This window comes from Hemiscyllium ocellatum, chromosome 3 (assembly GCF_020745735.1).
Source record: "Hemiscyllium ocellatum isolate sHemOce1 chromosome 3, sHemOce1.pat.X.cur, whole genome shotgun sequence".
In the NCBI taxonomy this organism is placed as follows: domain Eukaryota; kingdom Metazoa; phylum Chordata; class Chondrichthyes; order Orectolobiformes; family Hemiscylliidae; genus Hemiscyllium; species Hemiscyllium ocellatum.
Window position 1 is genome coordinate 63,194,386 of NC_083403.1, and position 23,082 is coordinate 63,217,467.

The 23,082-nt window shown below is 41.7% G+C and overlaps 2 protein-coding genes across 3 annotated transcripts in view; one reads left to right on the plus strand and one right to left on the minus strand.

The window, feature by feature from the left end:
- ccdc25 (coiled-coil domain containing 25) overlaps positions 1 to 14,067 on the minus strand; it is a 29,489-nt gene extending 15,422 nt beyond the window's left edge. The window contains exons 1-2 of one of the 2 annotated variants that reach the window (XM_060821006.1): positions 14,008 to 14,067; positions 13,603 to 13,902 (exon numbers count right to left, since the gene is read on the minus strand). In XM_060821006.1, coding sequence (XP_060676989.1) covers positions 13,603 to 13,627 — 25 coding nt within the window. In that variant the 5' untranslated portion in view covers positions 13,628 to 13,902; positions 14,008 to 14,067. Of the gene's footprint in view, positions 1 to 13,602 lie in introns of both variants that reach the window. The other variant, XR_009640951.1, reaches the window with a different exon arrangement.
- A 131-nt stretch (positions 14,068 to 14,198) lies between these two features.
- esco2 (establishment of sister chromatid cohesion N-acetyltransferase 2) overlaps positions 14,199 to 23,082 on the plus strand; it is a 52,344-nt gene continuing 43,460 nt past the window's right edge. The window contains exons 1-3 of the mRNA XM_060821021.1: positions 14,199 to 14,336; positions 21,064 to 21,131; positions 21,727 to 22,768. Of these exons, the coding sequence (XP_060677004.1) occupies positions 21,079 to 21,131; positions 21,727 to 22,768 (1,095 nt within the window). The 5' untranslated portion in view covers positions 14,199 to 14,336; positions 21,064 to 21,078. The remainder of the gene's footprint in view (positions 14,337 to 21,063; positions 21,132 to 21,726; positions 22,769 to 23,082) is intronic.

The window sequence follows — 23,082 nt, forward strand, 5'->3', positions numbered from 1 at the left end:
TACAGAAGGGCATGCCAGGAAAAGCAGCGGGCATTCCTGAAAAATGTCAACCTGATGAAGCTATCAAAAAGGACTATTTGCATGGCAAACAGCAGAAGCAGCAAGTGATAGACAGAGCTAAGATCGCACAAGCAACAGATCAGATTGGAGTTCTGCTACATCTAATTGCAGAGGACAATTAAAGAACTCAGTGAAGGAGGCAGCTCCACAAAATATCCCCACTCTCAATGATGGAAGAGACCAACACGTCAATGCAAAAGACAAGGCACGTGATATCAAGAAATGGTTGGAGGGACTGGCTATGCAAAGACTATAGGCTCTGACAATATTCCAGCAATAATAATCGAGGATTAAGCTCCAGAATTTGTCACTCCCCGAGCCAACCTCTTCCGGTACAGTTACAATGCTGGCATCTACCCAATAATGTAGTAAATTGCCCAGGTACACAAAAGCAGGACAAATCCAACCCAACCAATTACTGCCCCATCAGTCTACTCAATCATCAGTAAGGTGATGGAAGGTGTCATCGACACTTATGAAGCAGCACCTGCCCAACACTAACATGACCAAAATCTGATTGAAGATTTGTAGCTCGGGTATCCGTTGTTGTGGTTCTGCTCACCGAGCTGGAAGTTTTTGCTGCAAACATTTCGTTCCCTGGCTAGGGAACATCATCAGTGCTGTTGGAGCCTCGTGTGAAGTGCTGCTTTGATGTTTCTTCCAGTATTTATATTGGTTTGTTCTTGCCGTTTCCGGGTGTCAGTTTCAGCTGTAGTGGTTTGTATATGGTGTCCAGGTCAATGTGTCTGTTGATGGAGTTTGGGGATGAATGCCATGCTTCTAGGAATTCTCTGGCTGTTCTCTGTCTGGCTTGTCCTATGATAGTGGGGTTTTCCCAGTCAAATTCATGTTGCTGGTTGTCCGAGTGTATGGCTACTAGAGATAGCTGGTTGTGTCGTTTTGTGGCTAGCTGATGTTCATGGATGCGGATTGTTAGCTGTCTTCCTGTTTGTCCTATATAGTGTTTTGTGCAGTCCTTGCATGGTATTTTGTAAACTACGTTAGTTTGGCTCATGCTGGGTATTGGGTCCTTTGTTCTAGTGAGTTGTTGTCTGAGCGTGGATGTTGGCTTGTGTGCTGTTATGAGTCCTAAGGGTCGCAGTAGTCTGGCTGTCAGTTCTGAGACGCTCCTGACGTATGGTAGAGTGGCTATTCCTTTTGGTTGTGGCATGTCCTTGTTCTTCGGTCTATCTCTTAGGCATCTGGTGATAAAGTTGCGTGGGTATCCGTTTTTGGCGAAAACCTTGTATAGATGTTCCTCTTCCTCTTTTCGCAGTTCTGGTGTACTGCAGTGTGTTGTGGCCCTTTTGAATAGTGTCCTGATGCAGCTTAGTTTGTGTGTGTTGGGGTGGTTACTTTCATAGTTTAAGACTTGGTCTGTGTGTGTTGGTTTCCTGTGTACCCTTGTGGTGAATTCTCCGTTGGGTGTTCTCTCTACTAACACGTCTAGGAATGGGAGTTGGCTATCCTTTTCCTCTTCTCGTGTGAATCGGATTCCTGTGAGTGTGGCGTTGATGACTCGGTGTGTTTTTTCTATATCTGTGTTTTTGATGATTACAAAAGGTGTCAGCAACATATCTGATCCAGAGTTTGGGTTGGATTTGTGGTATGGCTGTATGTTCTAACCTTTGCATAACTGCCTCTGCTATGAGTCCCGAGATTGGTGATCCCATGGGTGTTCCGTTGATTTGTTCGTATATCTGATTGTTGAATGTAAAGTGTGTGGTGAGGCACAGGTCCAGTAGTTTAAGTATGCCGTCCTTGTTGATAGGTTCGGCCTCCTGTGTTCTGTTATGTATGTCCAGTAGGTTGGCTATTGTTTCTCTGGCTAGGGTTTTGTCAATTGAAGTGAACAGTGCCATCACGTCGAATGATACCATGGTTTCTTCTTTGTCTATGTGTGTATTCCTGATGACGTCCAAGAATTCCTGTGTTGATTGTATGGAGTGTTTGGATCCGCTGACTAGGTGTTTCAGTTTTTGTTGTAGTTCTTTGGCCAGTTTGTATGCTGGTGTCCCCGGTAGTGATACTATGGGTCTGAGTGGGATGTCTGGTTTGTGTACTTTGGGTAGTCCATAGAATCTGGAGGTGTTGTTGCTTTCAGGTTTCATTTTTTGCTGGTCCACTTTGGTTATCTGTCCGTTTTTTTGTAGATTCCTTAGGGTGTTGTTTATTCTATTGGTGAGTTGTGGTGTGGGGTCGGAATCCTTCATTTGGTAGGTGTTGGTGTCTGCGAGTAGTTGTTGTGCTTTACGGGCTTCAATCAGATTTTAAACACTTAAGGGCGAGAAACGCTGAAACAAGCCAGGAGATGGGAATCCTGCGCTAACCGCCTCAGCGCAACATATGAACAACTCCGGTTCCTCCACGAATGCAGAAAAAATCAAATCCTTCCACAATGTGTCAAGTACAGACCTCCAGTAAATAACCCACAAGCCAGGGAAACAGCCAAGAAGAACGGATTCAGGATGGTCCAGGTAATGATCACAGATGCTCACAACCGAGTGCACAGATACAAGCAAGAAATTGCGTGCCAAAAGTCGTTAATTTCAAAAACCACTAATCAGGAATGGACCCAGACCATAGAACAGGCTATCACTATAGGACAGAACAGGACAACACTCCGCAAAAAAACAGCACTAAGAGAAAAAATGGACAAACTAACACACAAAAAGGAGGACACTACAACACACAACTGGGTTAAAAACCTCTCCCACAGACAGCCCACAGACATGGAAAGAACTATACTGGCCAAGGGACTCAACTACAACCACAGGGATGCCAAGACAGCAGACTTCCTAGCAGCACTAGAAAGCACACTCAGGAACAATGGACTGACAGAAGAGACACAACAAACAGTGAGACAAACGGTAGTACCCATGATAGTAAGAAAACGACAAACACATAACCTCAACACCAAGGAGAGGGAAGCACTGAAAAATGACAAAAACATAATCATACTACCGGCAGATAAAGGCAGAATGACGGTCATCCTAGATAAATCAGACTACATCAGTAAAGCACAACAACTACTCGCAGACACCAACACCTACCAAATGAAGGATTCCGACCCCACACCACAACTCACCAATAGAATAAACAACACACTAAGGAATCTACAAAAAAAACGGACAGATAACCAAAGTGGACCAGCAAAAAATGAAACCTGAAAGCAACAACACCTCCAGATTCTATGGACTACCCAAAGTACACAAACCAGACATCCCACTCAGACCCATAGTATCACTACCGGGGACACCAGCATACAAACTGGCCAAAGAACTACAACAAAAACTGAAACACCTAGTCAGCGGATCCAAACACTCCATACAATCAACACAGGAATTCTTGGACGTCATCAGGAATACACACATAGACAAAGAAGAAACCATGGTATCATTCGACGTGACGGCACTGTTCACTTCAATTGACAAAACCCTAGCCAGAGAAACAATAGCCAACCTACTGGACATACATAACAGAACACAGGAGGCCGAACCTATCAACAAGGACGGCATACTTAAACTACTGGACCTGTGCCTCACCACACACTTTACATTCAACAATCAGATATACGAACAAAGCAACGGAACACCCATGGGATCACCAATCTCGGGACTCATAGCAGAGGCAGTTATGCAAAGGTTAGAACATACAGCCATACCACAAATCCAACCCAAACTCTGGATCAGATATGTTGCTGACACCTTTGTAATCATCAAAAACACAGATATAGAAAAAACACACCGAGTCATCAACGCCACACTCACAGGAATCCGATTCACACGAGAAGAGGAAAAGGATAGCCAACTCCCATTCCTAGACGTGTTAGTAGAGAGAACACCCAACGGAGAATTCACCACAAGGGTACACAGGAAACCAACACACACAGACCAAGTCTTAAACTATGAAAGTAACCACCCCAACACACACAAACTAAGCTGCATCAGGACACTATTCAAAAGGGCCACAACACACTGCAGTACACCAGAACTGCGAAAAGAGGAAGAGGAACATCTATACAAGGTTTTCGCCAAAAACGGATACCCACGCAACTTTATCACCAGATGCCTAAGAGATAGACCGAAGAACAAGGACATGCCACAACCAAAAGGAATAGCCACTCTACCATACGTCAGGAGCGTCTCAGAACTGACAGCCAGACTACTGCGACCCTTAGGACTCATAACAGCACACAAGCCAACATCCACGCTCAGACAACAACTCACTAGAACAAAGGACCCAATACCCAGCATGAGCCAAACTAACGTAGTTTACAAAATACCATGCAAGGACTGCACAAAACACTATATAGGACAAACAGGAAGACAGCTAACAATCCGCATCCATGAACATCAGCTAGCCACAAAACGACACAACCAGCTATCTCTAGTAGCCATACACTCGGACAACCAGCAACATGAATTTGACTGGGAAAACCCCACTATCATAGGACAAGCCAGACAGAGAACAGCCAGAGAATTCCTAGAAGCATGGCATTCATCCCCAAACTCCATCAACAGACACATTGACCTGGACACCATATACAAACCACTACAGCTAAAACTGACACCCGGAAACGGCAAGAACATCCATCAACAGACACATCGACCTGGACCCCACATACAAATCACTGCAGCTGAAACTGACACCCGGAAGCGGCAAGAACAAACCAATATAAATACCGGAAGAAACATCAAAGTAGCGCTTCACACGAGGCTCCAACAGCACTGATGATGTTCCCTAGCCAGGGAACGAAACGTTTGCAGCAAAAACTTCCAGCTCGGCGAGCAGAACCACAACAACTAACATGACCAGTTTGGGTTCTTCCAGGGCAAGCAGTTCTGGATTTCATTACAACCTTGGCTCAAACAATGATAAAAGCACCTAATTCAAGAGGTGAGCTTAGAATGACACCCCTTGACATTAAGACTGCATTTGACCAAGTCTGACATTAAGGAGTTGAGCAAAACAGGAATCAATGGGTATCGGGGGCAAGCTGTCTACTGGAGTCATACCTGGCATGGAGGAACTTGGTTTCTGTTGTTGGGGGGGTCAGTACCCTCAAGGTAGCGCCCATGGCCCAACCATCTTCAGCTACTTCGTCAGTGACCTTTCCTCCATAAGAAAGGAATGAGGATGTTCGTGGATGTTTGAACAATTTTCAGCACCATTCATGATTCCTCAGGTAACGAAGTAGTTCATGTTCAAATGCAATAAGATCCAGACAATATCCAGGTTTGGGTTGACAAGCGGAAAGTAACATTCATACAACACAGATGCCAGACAATGTTTTCTACAGATGCTCGATTTGACCATCTCACCTTGACATTTAATGGCACAACCACCACTGAATCACCGATTATCAATGTCTTGGAGTTACCATTGATCAGAAATGCAACTGGCCTTACCATATAAATACAGTGATCTAGAAGATTAGGTCAGAGGCTAGGAATACCGCAATGAGTAATTCACCACCACCTCAAGCCTGTCCACTATCTACAAGTCAAGCATGGGGTGGCATGCTCCCCACTCCTTCCACCACTAATGCTCAGTATCAGCGTGTACTATCTACAAGATAGAAGGCAGAAAGTCACCAAGGATCCTTAGGTAACACATTCCAAATGTAAAAGGAAGCACTCCCACAACAGAAGGGCAAGGACAGCAGAAAAACGGGAACACCAATACCTGCAAGTTCCCCACCCAACCATTCCCAGTCCTGACTTGGAAATATATTTCCCTTCCTTCACTGTCACAGGGTCAAAACCCTGGAAATTGCCTCCCTAGTGACTGAGTTTATCTACAGAAGGTTGACTACAGCATTAAGGCAGGAGCTCACCACCATCTTCTTTTTGAAAAGAAACTAGGGACAGGAATGTGCCAACTGAGTATAAACAAAAAATTCTTGGGGGGGGGGGGGGGGGGTGAAGAGATTTGAAAACTTTGTTGAGAGTTTTAAAAATTCAGGTGTTGCTCACCTGGAAACAAATGTTGTCAGGGAACACAGAAGAATGGATTAGCAGGACCTGATGCAAGTTAAGATGTGGTGGTATGGTTTACTGTGAAGAGTAGAAATCAAGAGGCTGGCCAAGAATGTACTGGAAATGTTAAGTCTAGAGCATAACAGAAGTACAGCTGGAAGTTTCAGCAGTTCACGAATCAACACAGGGCTTGAGTTGAGCAATGTTATAAAGCTGGATATGGATGGTTTTACTGATGTGGTTAGAAACTCAGCTTGAGCGCAAGTGATACCAAGTTCCCGAACAGTCCAATTCATCTTCAGTTGCCAGGAAGGAGGGTGAGTAGTGACAAAATCAAGTTTGTGTTGGGAACCGGAAGACAAAGACTCAGTTGAATGTTTAGCTAGAGGAAATTCCTGCTCATCCAGTACTTTCAGCTCAGCAAAGGGCCAAGTACTGTCTGCCTCCTTATTAATATAGCAGCAAGGGGCTATAATTAAGAACCACCAGCTGAATTTCCTAATTTCTAATATGTCCAGTGGCTATTGCAAACTGCTTGTCTGTAGATTTAAGCTGAGGCAATTGGCATCAGTGTAACAGTAGTCACTACTAAGAAGCTATCATATGGAACAGAGAGATGGTTACTTGTATAAGGAATTTAACAGTATGCACCTCCACCTCCCAGCTGGTACGTAACTAAATAACAAATACAACGGTCAGCAGGTTATTACAATACAAATTAAATCACGCAAGTAATTTAACACAACAAATACAATGAGATGGAATCTGGCTCCTAGTAAGTGTATCTCAAGTGCCAAAATTGTTGGACGGGAAGTGAGAAATCCTGCATTGCAGAGGCAGAGTTTGAAAGACAGATTGCATGTGGTGCCTTATTTGTGAAAAACACAAGCACTTCTAATTTAAGACATATGTGTTGTATCAATTATTTAAAGTGAAATTTATCTGTTTAAAATATCCTCTGCCTCCAAATGTTTGAATTATATTGATTTTAGTTGATACAAAACAGTAAAAGTTTTAAAAAATGAAATCTTGTCCAGCACATTTCTTTTTGCTGGTGTTGTGGGTATTACTTTATTTTTAAAATGTTATCAGTCTCTACAAGGATAAGTTTAAAGAAACTGCCACACTAAGGTGATTCATACATACTGGAGGCAAGCAGAGGAGAGAGATAAGTTGAGATGAATATTGCAATTTCAGAGGATCAGAAACATTTGGTAGATTGTGCCTAGAAGAAATGCCCCTGATTCTAATTGGCTGATTAAAACACTATTTGGCTACGACTATACGATGCCAAACTTGGATTTGGGCTCAATGATCTACTCAATCAATTGCTTCTATCACATCCAGACACTAAGCATAAACAAGAAAAATAGTCAGCAACAAGCTTGAACTTTAATTACAGAGTTCATAGCTTTCACACTGAAACAGTTAGTTTCAAGAGCAGCACAGTTAACACCTCTAAACTGTCTCTAACACAGAGACAGTTTAGAGGTGTTAACTGTGCTGCTCCTTCTACCAATTAGATCCATTTCACCAGAGGTAATAATCATTGAAAGAAAACTTTAGTTTTGTTCGAACCAATCCTTAAACACAGCATACTCTTACCTGATAACAGAGATGCAATACTATACCTTCTTAATGTTGAAACAGCACTGAAACAATTATTCTGTCACCCATTTGCACAACTGTGCTTAGAAACCAGCCTAACTTCCATCAGTGTCTCCAACTGCTGATTCACATCAGAGCCTGAGAACATTCAGCGATCTCTAAAGAAAACCCCATTCTGTTCGAGAAAAATTCAGTACTGCTCAGCTGCTACAAGTTAAAGGGTCTCTAAAAATGGGACTTCTGCAATGTTGTCTCTTCAGGTCATTAAGCCTTCTAAATTTAAAAATACTTCAGTTGAAATGTTAATGCTTGTAATTAGGAAAGAAAGGCCAACTTAACAAATCTAGGCCCAAGAAGGGCACCATCCAATTGCGTGAAAGTCTTGGCAAAAACTGCAAACCTTACGAGAGAAGTTTCTCAATTTTCTAACAATCTAGGCCTCAGGAGGCAAGTCATTTTCTACTCCACCATTCTCTGCGTTCAAAATATTCATCCTCTGACCTTCGTGCCACCTTCAGCAGAATACTGTCACTAGACACATCTTCCCCTCCACTGTCAGTATACTGCAAGGCCTGTTTTCTCTGCAACACCTTGGTCCACACATCCACTTCTCCTAATACTCCTTCCTCTCTATGACTTCTCCCTCCTACCCCACATAACTTTCCTTACAAACAGTAAGATACAACACTTATTTCACATCCTCCCTCCTCTCTGCCCAAACACACCTCCCAAGTGATGTAGCTTTTCACTTGTACTTCTTTCAACTTAAGTCGATTGTATTCGCTGCTCACAGCCTGGTCTCCTTTGCATTAGCGAGACCAAGCAGATTAAGTGAATGCTTTGAGGAACATCTCTGCTCTCTCTGTAAGACTGATCCCAACTTTTCAATCGTTTGCCATTAAAAAACCACCTTGCTCCCATTTTCTGATGGACAAGCACATGGACAGCAGTAAATTGAGGGGTGTGTAGGTTAGATTATCTTAAATTAAGATAAATGCTTTGCACAACATCATGGGCCAAAGGGCCTGGACTGTTCTATGTCTATGTGTTGCTGGTTAAAGCACAGCAGGTTAGGCAGCATCCAAGGAATAGGAAATTCGACGTTTCGGTCATAAGCCCTTCATTGTTAATGAGTTTAACAACTTCAAAATATGACCTTTCACAGGTTCTCCATGCTCCCCTGTTCCCAAATCGCTGGAACACATTTGCAATTTACATGCAGAAGGTAGCATAGTAATCTTTCATCACTGATTCCACCATTCCTATCCAAACATGTTCAACTGTGAATAAAGAAACATAGTGGAAAACTCAAAAATGCTTAATTTCTAGCATTAGTTCTCATTTAGAATACTTTGTGAAACCCAAGCTATCTTTCAAATTATGACATACACAATGCACAATGCACTAACAGTCAGCTGCCTTACAAGTAACATCTTAGTTCCTTGTGGCTCCTGATGCAAATAATCAGCCAGCTACTTTAGATTACAACCATTATGAAATATTTCTAGGGTAGGACTAAAATACTTTTTTTAAAAAGCAGTAAGTGGTCATTCAGCCTCTTGAGTCTGCTCAATTATTCATTAGGATAATTGCCAATTAGCTACCTCAGCTATATCTTTGCTCATTAGTCCAAATTCCAATTGTTCACAGTATTTTGACTGCAGGACTTCTCATCTTACCCCTAAATAGCAAAACATTTTTTCTGTTTAGACTCCCCAGGCCGGGGAATTACCTTCTCAGCAGCTCTCCTGTAAAGTCCCTCTCTTGAAGAATGAGAAGGGAAGAAATGTCATACAAATAGTGGTCTTAAGTTTGTTTGATTTTCTTCTAGTTGGATTATCTGTATTAATATCTTAACAACAAAGATTAGATTAGATTAGATTTCCTACAGTGTGGAAACAGGCCATTTGGCCCAAGTCCACAACAATCCTCCAAAAAGTAACTCATCCAGACCCATTTCCCTCTGACTAATGCATTAACACTGTAGGCAATTTAGCATGGCCAACTCACCTGACTTGTCACATCTTTGGTCTGTGGGAAGAAGTCAAAGCACCAAAGGAAACCCATATAGACAGGGAGAGAATGTGCAAACAGATAGACAATTGCCCAAGGCTAGAATCTAACCTGAGTCCCTGGCGCTATGAGGCAGCAGTGCTAACTACTGAGCCATCATGCCATCCAAAATTAAGTACACAAATGCATGAAGAACAGAACTAGTATATTCTGAATTGATCATTCTAGAGGATTGTCTATGCTTATTGACCAAGCTAAATTTGTTGCCAAAAGGAACTCATCAGCTGTCTGATGTATGGTGATATAGTTTAACAAAAAAAAAAGAGGACTGGTTTCAGCATGAAAATACTGGAGACAGCAAACTGTCAGGGGAACACAGATGCTTCAGCGTGATTTGGTAAGCTCAGCGAGTGATGCGATGCATGGCAGATAGGAGTGCATATAGAAAAATGAGAGAGTTTTCACTTTGGTACCAAATCTCAGGAAGGCAAATTATCTGAATGGTGATAGATTGTTGGTGGTGGCGGTGGCTGGGACGGGAAGAATAATAAGAAGCGTGAGGACGAGGACATCTTTATTCACCTGTTGCTGAAAGCAAGCATGCAGGTGGTGGAAAAAAAAAGAAAATTGTACATTGGCCCTCATAATAAAAGGATTCAAGTAAGCAGCAGGATTACAGCATCTCTGAGACCACACCTGGAATCAAGTGTGCAGTTTTGGTCTCTTTATACGAGGAAGGAAGTTCTGCTTATGGAGGGAATGCAATAAATGTTTGCCAGACTGATTCCTGGGATAGGACTGATGCATGAAAAGAGATTGGATCTATTCACTGGAGTTTACAAGAATGGGGTTAGGAGGGGTCTCATAGAAACCTACATAATATTCTAACAAGACTTCACACAATATGATCAACATAACAGAGGTGATCTAGGCAATAATCCGTTAGTTCTCAAAAACTAAGCTATAATATTGTGGAAATGAAACCTCAAACATAAATAACCTAACATATTCAAAAATATGAAAAAATTAAAAAAAGGTAACATTTTACCAGTTTACTCTGGATCCCAAGGCCATCAGTTGTGGCTCTGATCTGGAACAAATTTTTCCAGTATTCATTCTACACAGCAAACACACATCTGTCTGAAGTACCTTTATTAATTATAATCAAACAGATCATACACATTCTTTAACTAATCTTGAAAAGAAACTACACAATCTTACTTATAATAACTGGACTGTTTATGATTTCCATTAACTGAAACAAGGCATTCAATTTGCATGCATTGCCATTACTTCCCAAAAACAATAAGCTAAAGGATAAATCCTTACTGTTTCTATAGCCCTTTATTCCTCTTCCCTTCCACTTCCTATTTGACCAAATTATATTTTAAATTTTGTTGCAAGTAACCTTGGGTACAAACTGGCTGTTTAGAGGTACATGACAAACACACAGGGAAAACTTAGTTCACCATTGATGATAACCTTCTAATAAAATATGCCAGTTTCTAGGGGAATTCCAGCCTACACGTTAATAAGAAGGAAGCAGTTAAGATAGTAACTAAATAAACAAGAACTACAGATGTTGGAAATCTGAGACAAAAACAGAGTGCAGGAGAAACACAACAGGTCTGGTAGCATCTGTAGAAAGAAAATTGAGAGATAGATAGCTGAAGGGTAGAATGAGTGATGAGGATTTGACACAGACAACTGCTAACAAGAAGTGTAAATGTTTGAAAATGACTTGACTGTGCTGCAGCCCACACTGGAGCATAGCTCTGCCAGCTTGCATTGAGCCATACTGCAGCAGGCCAAAACAGAAAATATGACATGGGAACATGTTTGGTTGATGAAATAGCAGGCACCTGACAGCTCAAGGTCATTTCTTACTGCCAAAATGTAGGCAAAACAATCACCCAGTCTGTGTTTAGTCTCCCCAGTGTTGAGGAGTCCATATTGTGAGAAGCAAATACAGTGGACTAGATCGCATGAAATACAGGCAAATCACTGTTTCACCTGGAAATTGTGTCTGGTACCTTGTGTGGGGTATAGGTAAAGTAATGTTACTTCTTCAATTATAATTGCTTATACAAAGTAAATGAACTCACACCAGTGTGTAATTGTTTCAGCCAAGAGCTGAGTCAACAAGAATGGAAACTATGTGGAGGAAATGCATAATTCTTTTTGTATTAGCTAAAAATGTATGCAAGAAAGAAACGGGACTGCAAAACATTGGTAGAAATACAGGCAACTAGATAAGATGCTGTGAAGAGAGGCAGTTAAGCTAGATATGCCTATACAAACAATAGGTATAAACATCTGTTTCCCACTTTTACAGAAACACACGAACAAACCCCAATTAAAAGGGTCTTAATGATAAGATGCTGTGAGGGGCAGCACAGACGGAGGGAGTAGATAATGGTAAGCAAAGGATATGCCTAACAATGACCTACAGCAGGATGAGGTCAAATGGCCTTGTGAGGCCAGGAATAAGCATTTTGTCACAGACAAGGCTGGATAAGACAAGAGATAAACAGGAGTAATGGGTACCGGTCTTAGGGAAGTGGAGGATGTAAACGGGGGGGGAGCAATGAAATAAAAAAAGGAACCAAATTATATAAATATCGAGTATTCCTTGAATTCGGTGTGCGAGTCCCTTGCCTTGTACAGAGAGACAGACAGTGGATTTCACAGCCTCTTGAAAGAGTTAAATAAAGGACACTACTGATTCAGATTTTGTCTCAGACTGAAATTATTGAAGTGACTGAGCTTTGTTTCTCACACTTGGATAGTGAAGAGGAAAGAAGTAAATTGACAAGTGTTGCACCTTCTGTGATCACATGGCAAGGACACTTGCCATTCACCTCATCTACACCCCTCATGATTTTATAAACCACTACAAATTCACTCCTCAGCTTCCTACATTCCAGTGAAAACTCCAGTCTGTCCTTATAATTCTAACACTCCATTTCCATCAACATCCTGGTAAATATTTTCTTAACAAAAGCGTTCCCTAAAAGGGCGACCAGAACTGAACACAATACTCTAGAAGAAGCCTCACCAAAGTCCAGTACAAAATAGCATCCCAACTCAAATACTTAAAAGGTCTGAGCAATGAAGGCAAGTGTGCTAAACAGCTTTTTAGCCATTCTATCTACATGTGATGCAAACCTCAAAAACAATTACATACCTGTACTCTACATATCTGTTCTACAACACTATCCATGGTCCTATCATTAATTGTACAAGTCCTGTCCTTATTTGGGGTGGAAAGTGTCGACTGTGAGAGGAGAGGGAGGGAAGAGAATAGGTAATGGCAGAAGTATGGGAAACAGGTCAGGCACGACTGAGGGCTCTTTCAACCACAGTGGTGAGGAATCCTTGTGTGGAAAAAGATGCACATTTTTGACCCCCCCCCCCCAGACAGATGGCACCATCAGAACTAATGTGACTGAGAAACTGGGAGAATGGGACGGAAATATTCTCTGGACACCATCTCCACGTTATTTATTCTCTTTCCCACCAAATCAGGAGCTCACATTTCAACCTTACCTGGCTATTTCCATTTCTGAAGGGTCACCAGACCTGAAACGTTAATTGCTAGACCTGATTTTCTCCAGCAATTTCCGTTTTTGTTAGCGTCGTAATAAAGTGCTCTAATTGAGGGAAGGTCGCCGACATTTGTAATACTTTGCTTTCCACGAACACCATATGAAGTATAAAGTAAAAGCTAAAAAGGAAGCGGTCTTTCCAGGACAAAAAGGAAAGTTATCCCAAAGGAAATCATGAAAGGAGGCAATTCCCTGGGAGGAGACTAGGCCATGGTCAAAAACCTACCTCCCCCACACCGTTCATAAGGAACAACGTTAAAGTTTAGAACCACTTCAAAGAAGGCTTCAAGTAACAGAGATTTTCGATGGACAAATGCCGCCGATATACTCACCATTACTGGTGAAATAGTAAACCATGGTCAGTCAGTCGACTCCAGCTCAGGCTCAGAGCGATGGGGAGTCAATGGAGGAGCCGGCGCTGAGGCCACGTGATCACTGCGCTGCAAGCGCCTCTGGGTGCAAGCTGCAGCAAGAGTTTTCCACAGCGTTTCAGGACGGAAGAAATAAGCAATGCAGTCAAACTGAAACCCGGTCAGCTAAGTGCTCTGCAATCACTCATATGCATAAAATCTTTTTTTTTGAAACAGAGCAGATCGGATGTCAACCTCTCATTTCTTCGTGTGTTTTTCCCGCTGCAATTAAAAAAAAGTAACAGTCTGAAAAATTGGGCAGATCGCACTCTGAAAGTTGGTTTACCTTCCATATTGCCACTGAAGATGTTTGATCTAATTTCTTACATTCTGTCCACATCGAACCGCGGAAGTTCGAGGCCATGGGGAAAGGGTTGGACTGCGCTGCTTAGTCCAATCCGAGCGGTCTTCGGAAACGATTGACAGATCCTCCATCCAATAATAGGTGGAATATGAACGCGGTCTCCACAATGCCCCCGCCCCTACTCACGGGGACTAATGAGAGAGGCTCCGAGCGAAAGGCGCGCGAGCAGAAGGCGCGGGTTTTGGAAGCCCGCGGGAAAGTGGCGGTTTGAAGCTGCAGCAGAGCTCGAGTCGGACTCTGCCGCTACCGAAAGAGAGAAAGGACCAGAGTTACCTTTCCCAAAACTGATGAGGTGAGGAGGCTGTGCAAAACCCGGTATCTAGTCAGGTCTGTGGAGCGAAATAAGTTTTCGACATCAAGCACACGGTAACTTCCCGGACGCCTCACTGGAGAGATTTTCCAACAGAATTTCGGGGTCTTCATTGAATTGTCTCCTAACTCCTTGCCGATCTTTTCTCATGCCTTCACATTTGAGTCGTCGATTAGCTCCCAATCGTAGCCATAGCGCTGCAAAGTCCTTAATTGAAATCGTGATCAGTAATGATAGGTTAACTTCACTCACCAGCGTTGATCCCTGATCTGCTGAGCATTTCCATTTTTTCCCCCTTTATTACAAATATTATCGATTACAACAGTTCAATTGTTATTCCTTGATCTTCTCAACCGCTTTGAAGATTTTAACTTGGTTGAACACACCCCCTTTCTCTTTTGTGGTCCATACACTTGGTTATCATTTCTAAATCATAAACAACGTATCCCCCCCTCCAGCTGTCATTTCTCTTCCGTTCACTAATTTAGTCAATGTTTGAAGCAAGGGCAGGAAGAATCCAAACTGAGTGAACAGACCGTTGCTGAGGGGGGTGTGATTTGATGGCAGTGTGACTTAAAGCATCTATTTGGCGGTTTTTGAAGCGCAGACGGGCAGTTGGCCAGATTACATCGATCCAGTATTTTGTGGACAGGACAGAACATATGCAGTTATCTGTGTTGTCAGGTAGATGGTAGTTTTAGACATTTTGGAACACATTGGGCATTATTTTGGAGCACAAGCACAGCATCTGGGATATTGTCAGGGCCCTTTGCATTTTCTGTACCAGTGGCTTCAAGCTTTTTGTGTGGAGCGATCCAAATTGCTTGAAAACTGGCATCTGTAATGATGGGACCTGTCTCAAATTAAAATGGATTATCCATTCCACTTCTAGTTGGCTGCAGATGTTTCAGCTTTATCTTTTGCACTGATTCTCAACTCTGCCATCATTAAACCTGGAGATGTTTGCAGAACCACCTCCTCCCATTAGTAGTTGCTGACTACTACCATTCACCATTGGATATGGTGGGATCACAGAGATTTGATTTGATCTATGGATTATTGGATTGCTTATTCCCAGCTATCACATGCTGCTTTTACCATTTAGTATGCCTTGTTGTAACTTTTAGCACTTAATCTTTGGGTATTCCTGGAATGCTCCCCTCCATATCTCATTGGACATCTTGTTGTTCTCTTGGTTTGAAGATATTGGTAAAATTAGGCATCAGTCAGATTATGAATCTACACATTAGAATTATAATTCTGAATCCGATAGGCAACTAGGGAGGTGCTGTAGACCAAGTTTGATCGGTTAGATTTTTCTGATATAGCAGAGTGGTATTATCATACAGCATAATTTGTGTGCTAGCACCATCGATGGTCCCTCTCATGGGAAACATCATATCCAGAGATGGTGATACACGAGTAAAATATAATTTATGGAGTATAACTTTTTCGGACTTTTGTCTATAGGCAGCACTAAATTTTGGTATGTGCCTAGATGCTAGTGAGGGGGCCTTTGCAGGGTCAACTGTGCAATGTGTGCTTTCATTGTTTCTCGTGACTAAGTGAGTATAAGGTTAGTCTATTATGTTTTACTGCTTTTTGACTCGTTCCGCAGGGTTCAGTGGTGAAACCTTTGTTGTTTGTAAAATATCTATGACCTGGAGGAACATGTAGGTGGTCTGATAAGTAGGTTGATGGATAATAAAAAATTAGCAGAGTTGCAGCTGGTGAGAAGATTGTCAAAGGATATAGCTGGATATAGATAGATTTCAGATGGGAAACGAGAAACAAATTTGTGAGGAGATTCCAGTTATCTGTAAGAATAATAGAGTGGTTTTGGTAAGGGATTTTAAATTTACAAACGTAGACTGGGACTGCCATAGTGTTAAGGGTTTAGATGGAGAAGAATTTGTGTTTACAAGAAAATGTTTTGATTCAATGTGTGGATGTACCTACTAGAAAAGGTGCAAAACCTTATCTACTCTTGGGAAATAAGGCAGAGCGGGTGACTGAGGTGTCAATGGAGGACCACTTTGGGGGCCAATGACCATAATTCTATGGTTTCAAAATATTAATGGAAAAGGATAGACCACATGTAAAAGTTGAAGTTCTAAATTGGAGGAAGATGGTATTAGGCAAGAACTGTCAAAAGCTGATTGAAGGCAGATGTTTGCAGGAAAAGGGACCCTGGAAAATGGACAGCCTTCTGAAATGAGATAATGAGAGTCCAGAGACAGTATATTCCTGTTAGGGTGAAAGGAAAGGCTGGTAGGTATAGGGAATGCTGGATGACTAAAGAAATTGAGGGTTTGGTTAAGGAAAAAAAGGAAGCATATGCCAATTATAGGCAGTAGAGATCAAATGAATCCTTAGGAAAATATAAAAGCAATAGGAGTATACTTAAGAGGGAAATTAGGAGGGCAAAAAGGGGACATGAGATAGCTTTGGCAAATAGGGTTAAGGAGAATCCAAAGGGACTCTGTAAATACGCTAAGGGCGAAAGGGTAACTAGGGAGAGAATGGGGCCCCTCAAAGATCAGCAAGGCAGCCTTTGTGTGGAACTGCAGGAGATGGGGGGGAGATACTAAATGAGTAATCAGTATGAGGAAAATGACATGGAATGTGGGGAAATGGATGGCGACATCTTGAAAAATGTCCGTATAACAGAGGAGGTGGTGCTGGATATCTTGAAGTGCATACTAGTGGATAAATCCCCAGGATCTGATCACGTGTACCCGAGAACTCTTTGGGAAGCTAGGGAAGTGATTGCTGGGCCTGTTGTGCTGAGATATTAGTATTATTGGTAGTCACAGGTGAGGTGTCAGAAGACTGGAGATTGGCTAACATGTTGCCACTGTTTAAGAAAGGTGACCGGGACAAGCCAGGGAACTATAGACCAGTGAGCCTGATGTCGGTGGTGGGCAAGTTGTTGGAGGGGATCCTGAGGGACAGGGTGTACATGTATTTGGAAAGGAAAGGACTGATTAGGGATAGTCAACATGGCTTTGTGCGTGGGAAATCATGTCTGACAAACGTTTTGAGTTTTTTGAAGAAGTAACAAAGAGGATTGATGATTGCAGAGCGGTAGATGTGGTCCGTATGGACTTCAGTAAGGCGTTCGACAAGGTTCCCCATGGGAGACGGGTTAGCAAGGTTGATCTCATGGAATACAGGGAGAATTGGCTGTTTGGATACAGAATTGGCTCCAAGGTGAAGGACAGAGGTTGGTGGGTGGAGGGTGGTTTTTCAGACTGTAGGCCTGTGACCAGTGGAGTACCACAAGGATCGATGCTGGGTCGACTACTTTTCATCATTTATATAAATGATTTGGATGTGAGCATAAGACGTATAGTTAGTTTGTATATGACACCAAAATAAGAAGTGTGGTGGACAATAAAGACGGTTACCTCAGAATACAAAGGGTTGAGAAGTGGCAGATGGAGTTTAATTCAGATGACTGTGAGGTGCTGCATTTTGGGAAAGCAAATCTTAGCAGAACTTGTACACTTAATGATAAGGTCGTAGGGAGTGTTGCTGAACAGAGACTTTGGAGTGCAGGTTCATAGCTCCTTGAAAGTGGAGTCGCAGGCAGAGAGAATAGTGAAGAAAGCGTTTGGTATGCTTTCTTTTATTGGCCAGAGTATTGAGTACAAGAGTTTGGAGGTCATGTTGCAGCTGTACAGGACATTGGTTAGGCCACTGTTGGAATGTTGCATGCAGTTCTGGTCTCCTTCCTATCAGAAGGATGTTGAGAAACTTGAAGAGGTTGAGAAAAGATTTACAAGAATGTTGCCAGGGTTGGGGGATCTGAGCTAGAGGAGGAGACTGAATAGACTAGGGTTGTTTTCCCTGGAGCATTGGAGGCTGAGCGGTGATCTTTTGGAGGTTTATAAAATTGAGGGGCATGGATGGAATAAATAGACAAAGTCTTTTCCCTGGGATGGGGGAGTCCAGAACTAGAGGGCATAGGTTTAGGATGAGAAGGGAAAGATATAAGAGACCTCAGGGGCAACATTTTCACGCAGAGGGTTGTACGTGTATGGAATGAGCCGCCAGAGGAAGTGGTGGAGGCTAGTCCAATTGCAATATTTAAAAGGCATCTGGATGGGTATATGAAAAGGAAGGGTTTAGAGGGATATGGGCAAAGTGCTGGCAGGTGGGACTATATTGGGTTGGGATAGCTGATCGGCATGGACAAGTTGGTCTGTTTTCGTGCTGTACATCTCTAGGACTATATGATTCAATTTGGACAGAGATGTGGCAAATGGAATTTAATCCAGACAAATGCAAGGTGATAAGTTTTGGAAGATGTGAATGAATTATACACTAAACAACAGAACCCTGAGGAAGGATCTGGGTGTACAGGTCCATAGATCGCTGAAAGTGGTAACACAGGTGGTGAGATGGACAAGAAGGCATATAGAAGACTTGCCTTCATCAGCCAGGACATTGAATATAAAAGTTGTCAAGTTATGTTACAGCTGTGTGAAACTTTAGTTAGGCCACATTTGGAATATTGTATGCAGTTCTAATAGCCACACTAGCAAAAGGATGTGGATGCTTTGGATAGGGTGTGGAGACCAAGATGCCTGGTCTGGAGAGTTTTACCTATGAGGAGAGGTTGGATAATCTCTGATTGATTGTTTTCACTGAAAGACAAGGCCTGACAGATGACCTGATGGAGTTCTACAAAGTTCTGAGAGGCATCGATAGGGTGGTCATAGATAATCAGAGGCTTTTGTTCCTCCGTGTGGAAATGTCAATTACAAGAGGGCACAGATCCAAGGTGAGAGTGGGAAAGTTTAGAGGAGAACTGCAGCGAATATTTTTCAGTGATGGGTGATGGGTGCTTGGAACGCACTGCCAGTAGAGAAGGTGGAAGCAGCCAAGTTAGCAACATTGAAGGCGCATCTTGATTGACACACAAACAGGAGGCAAAGAGGAGAAATGAAACCATGTAAGGGCAATAATTAGCTGGTCCAACTAAGGACTAGGAATCAGCACATCCTTGATGGGTTAAAGGGCCTGTTCTTGAGTTGTATATTGTATTGACTTTCCTGTAATGGCTTTAGCCCAACTGAGTGACCTGTCAGGCCATTTTAGATAGCAGTTAAAAGTCAACCATGTTGTTGTTGATCTCGACTTGAATGTAGAGTAGACTAGTAAGGATGGAGATTTCCTTTCCTAAAGGACTTTGGTGAATCAGATGGATTTTTACAACAATCCAGTTGTTCTGTAATACCATTATTGAGATTAGCTTTATATTTCAAATGAATTGACTTTAAATTCCAACTTCTGCCATCATGGAATTTAAGCTTTTGTCTCTGGATCATTAGACTGGAACTGTGATTGTTTCTCTCATAACATTACCAGAATGCTGCTGTATCTAGCACCCAGATTGTTATTACTGTAACGGTGTACCATGAAATGGAAGGGTTGTTTTAACGTCATGAACTTAACTTAAATTGTAGATAGCTCTGGCTTTACAAAGTAGCCAGTAGAGGCTTGTTCATTTATGTAAGTAATACTGTGTACCCAAATGTATAGTTTTAAGGTGTCTAGTGACAGTGAATCATGTAATGTAGGGTGCACTCTGTCCTTGTTGTTTCGTGTACTCCATGTATTTTATGTAGTGCAGTATAGTCATAGAGATGTACAGCATGGAAACAGTCCCTTCGGTCCAACCCATCCATGCCGAAGTCCCACCTGTCAGCACCTGACCCATATCCCTCCAAACCTTTCCTATTCATATACCCATCCAAATGCCTCTTGAATGTTGCAATTGTACCAGCCTCCACCACTTCATCTGGCAGCTCATTCCATACACGTACCACTCTGTGTGTTTAAAAAAAAGTTGCCCCTTAGGTCTCTTTTATATTTTGCCCCTCTTACCCTAAACCTATGCCCTCTAGTTCTGGACTCCCCCACCGTAGGGAAAAGACTTTGTCTATTTACCCTATCCATGTCACTCATAATTTTATAAACCTCTATAAGGTCACCGCTCAGCCTCTGACGCTCCAGGGAAGACAGTCCCAGCCTGTCCTAATAGCTCAAATCCTCCAACCCTGGCAACATCCTTGTAAATCTTTTCTGAACTCTTTCAAGTTTCACAACATCTTTCTGATAGGAAGGAGACCAGAACTGCATGCAACATTCCAACAGTGGCCTACTCAATGTCCTGTACAGCCGCAACATGACCTCCCAACTCCTGTACTCAATACTTTGGCCAATAAAAGAAAGCATACCAGACGCCTTCTTCACTATCCTCTCTGCCTGTGACTCCACTTTCAAGGAGCTATGAACCTGCACTCCAAAGTCTCCATGTTTAGCAACACTCCCTAGGGCCTTACCATTAAGTGTATAAGTCATGCTAAGATTTGCTTTCCCAAAATGCAGCCCCTCGCATTTATTTAGATTAAACTCCATCTGCCACTTCTCAACCCATTGGCCCATCTGCTCAAGATTCTGTTGTAATCTGAAGTAACCCTCTTCGCTGTCCACTACACCTCCAATTTTGGTGTCATCTGCAAACTTACTAACTGTACCTCTTATGCTTGCATCCAAATCATTTATATAAATGACAAAAAGTAGAGGACGCACCACCGATCCTTGTGGCATGCCACCTGTCACAGGCCTCCAGTCTGAAAAACAACCCTCCACCACCATCCTCTGTCTATTTATTTTTGATTCAATTTCTTTTTTTCAGTCTTAAAGGGTAAAAATGCCTGTTGTTACTCCAAGAAAAAGGAAACATAGCTCTTCAAAGGATGACTGGTAAGTTGTGACATTCTGCAGTTTATTGCTATTGAATATAGGATAATTTGTTTCTAAAGTTATATGGTTTTGGAGGTATCTCTTCCAGACTGAGTGAAAATGTACATTGTATATTGTACTTTTTATTTGTGACCGTCGCCTACTCCATTAATTTTATGTTCAAAATAAACTAATTAACTATTAATCTGATTTCATGGGAACCAACCACATGGTATTTTTAAATCTGAATTGTTTTAGATATGTGTTGAAAACCTAGAGAGTTCATAGATTGAAATTAATATAACTTTTAAAGAAAAGCATATGTATGGAGTGAGATGGGAAACTGTTTTAAAATAATTGGAAAAATAATCTTATTTATTCCTATGTTGTGGGCTATATAACATTTCAATAATACAATTCAAACGATGATTTGGGATTGCTTGCGAAATACATGTGAAATATGATTGTGTTTTTGCTTGCATTTTATTCCTTTGTGAATTAGTGCTGGGAGCTTTTATTCACAAGTTACTGAATTCATATTGGAGTCAAGCTTTGCTGTGAAATAATTGATTTTCGATGATTCTAACAGTCACTTTTTTTTTGTTTTCTTTAACAGTCAACATCATACTCCCATCAATGTAGCAATATCAGGAGCACTGACAAAGAAGAGAATCCTTGATTTTGATGAAGTTTCCTGTCCATCAAGAATGTCATCCCTGGAAGTAGCAGACTCACCAATGTTAAGATGGTCACAAAGAGATTCTGATTCTGTTAAAGAAATTCTTTGTGACAACTGCATTTCACCACAGAAGTTATCTATTAATAAACGTCAAGATAATTTACAGAATAGAGTCTCCAGACACTCTCTCATTAGAAAGGAGTATTTACAGAAACCTACTGTACCTGCAACATCTTTCTATGGGAAGGGGAGGCAGCTATACCTCACACCTCTTGAGAGAAAATTGGTGGGTGCAAACAAGCTTTCGAAGTGTGACATTGTAGATGAACAACCCAAGATGAAAAATACAAAATTGCAAATGAAAAAGCATATCAAAACAAAAGTACAGTTGGCAGTTGGCTCCAGTTCGAAACATCTAATGGATTCCAAGAAAACCAGAGTAACACAGAAAGGTGGATCTAACAACACCAGGGATCTGAATGAAAATGCGTATTATGGATCTATAACCAGGACACTTGTTTTCAATTCAAAAGTAAATGGCCAAAAAGTACAGCAGAAATCAAGAATCCAAACAGGTGCAGCTTTCTTTTCCACGGGCAGAAAATCACAGATGTCATTCACTAAGAAGTTGCCAGAACTCAATGCCAAGTTAGTTTCATCAAATACTTGGGTCCAACATGAACAGGATAGAAGAGACATGAAAGATGATGTCAATAAAACTGACAAAGAAGTTCTTCAAGCATATAATCATGATAGTGCAACATGTAATGAGATTAGACAGAGCTCTTACAAAATTAAAACCAAAGCAGAAGTGGGAAGAAAAACTGAAAAATGCATGCATCTGCCTTCTAACCTGTTCAAGGTATTGCTTACAAGTGAGGTGAAAGTGATGCTTCAGAAAATTGATGTGACACAATTTAAACACCCAGCATCAGTAACCAAGGAGAAGTCATTTCAACAGGGAGATTTAGCAACAAAAGTAAGATAAAAAATTTGGATTTAAAATTCTAAATTCTTGCTTTCTTTTTTCCCCATTGGTATCTAGGTTTTTATATGAACTATTGGGTTACTTAATGAATACTCCAGTTTACTTGATGAATTCTTATTTCTTCTTGTAGCACTCTATTTGAAGATGTAGACAGAGGAGTGTCTAAGCTTTTTGTCTTTATGGACCGTGTTGTGAACAGTGAAACGTTGGTACATAAAAGCATAGGTTAAAGGGCTCTTGTATGCAGTGGTGATGTCCCTACCTCTGACCAAGCGGGCATAGGTTCAAGTCCCACCTGCACATGT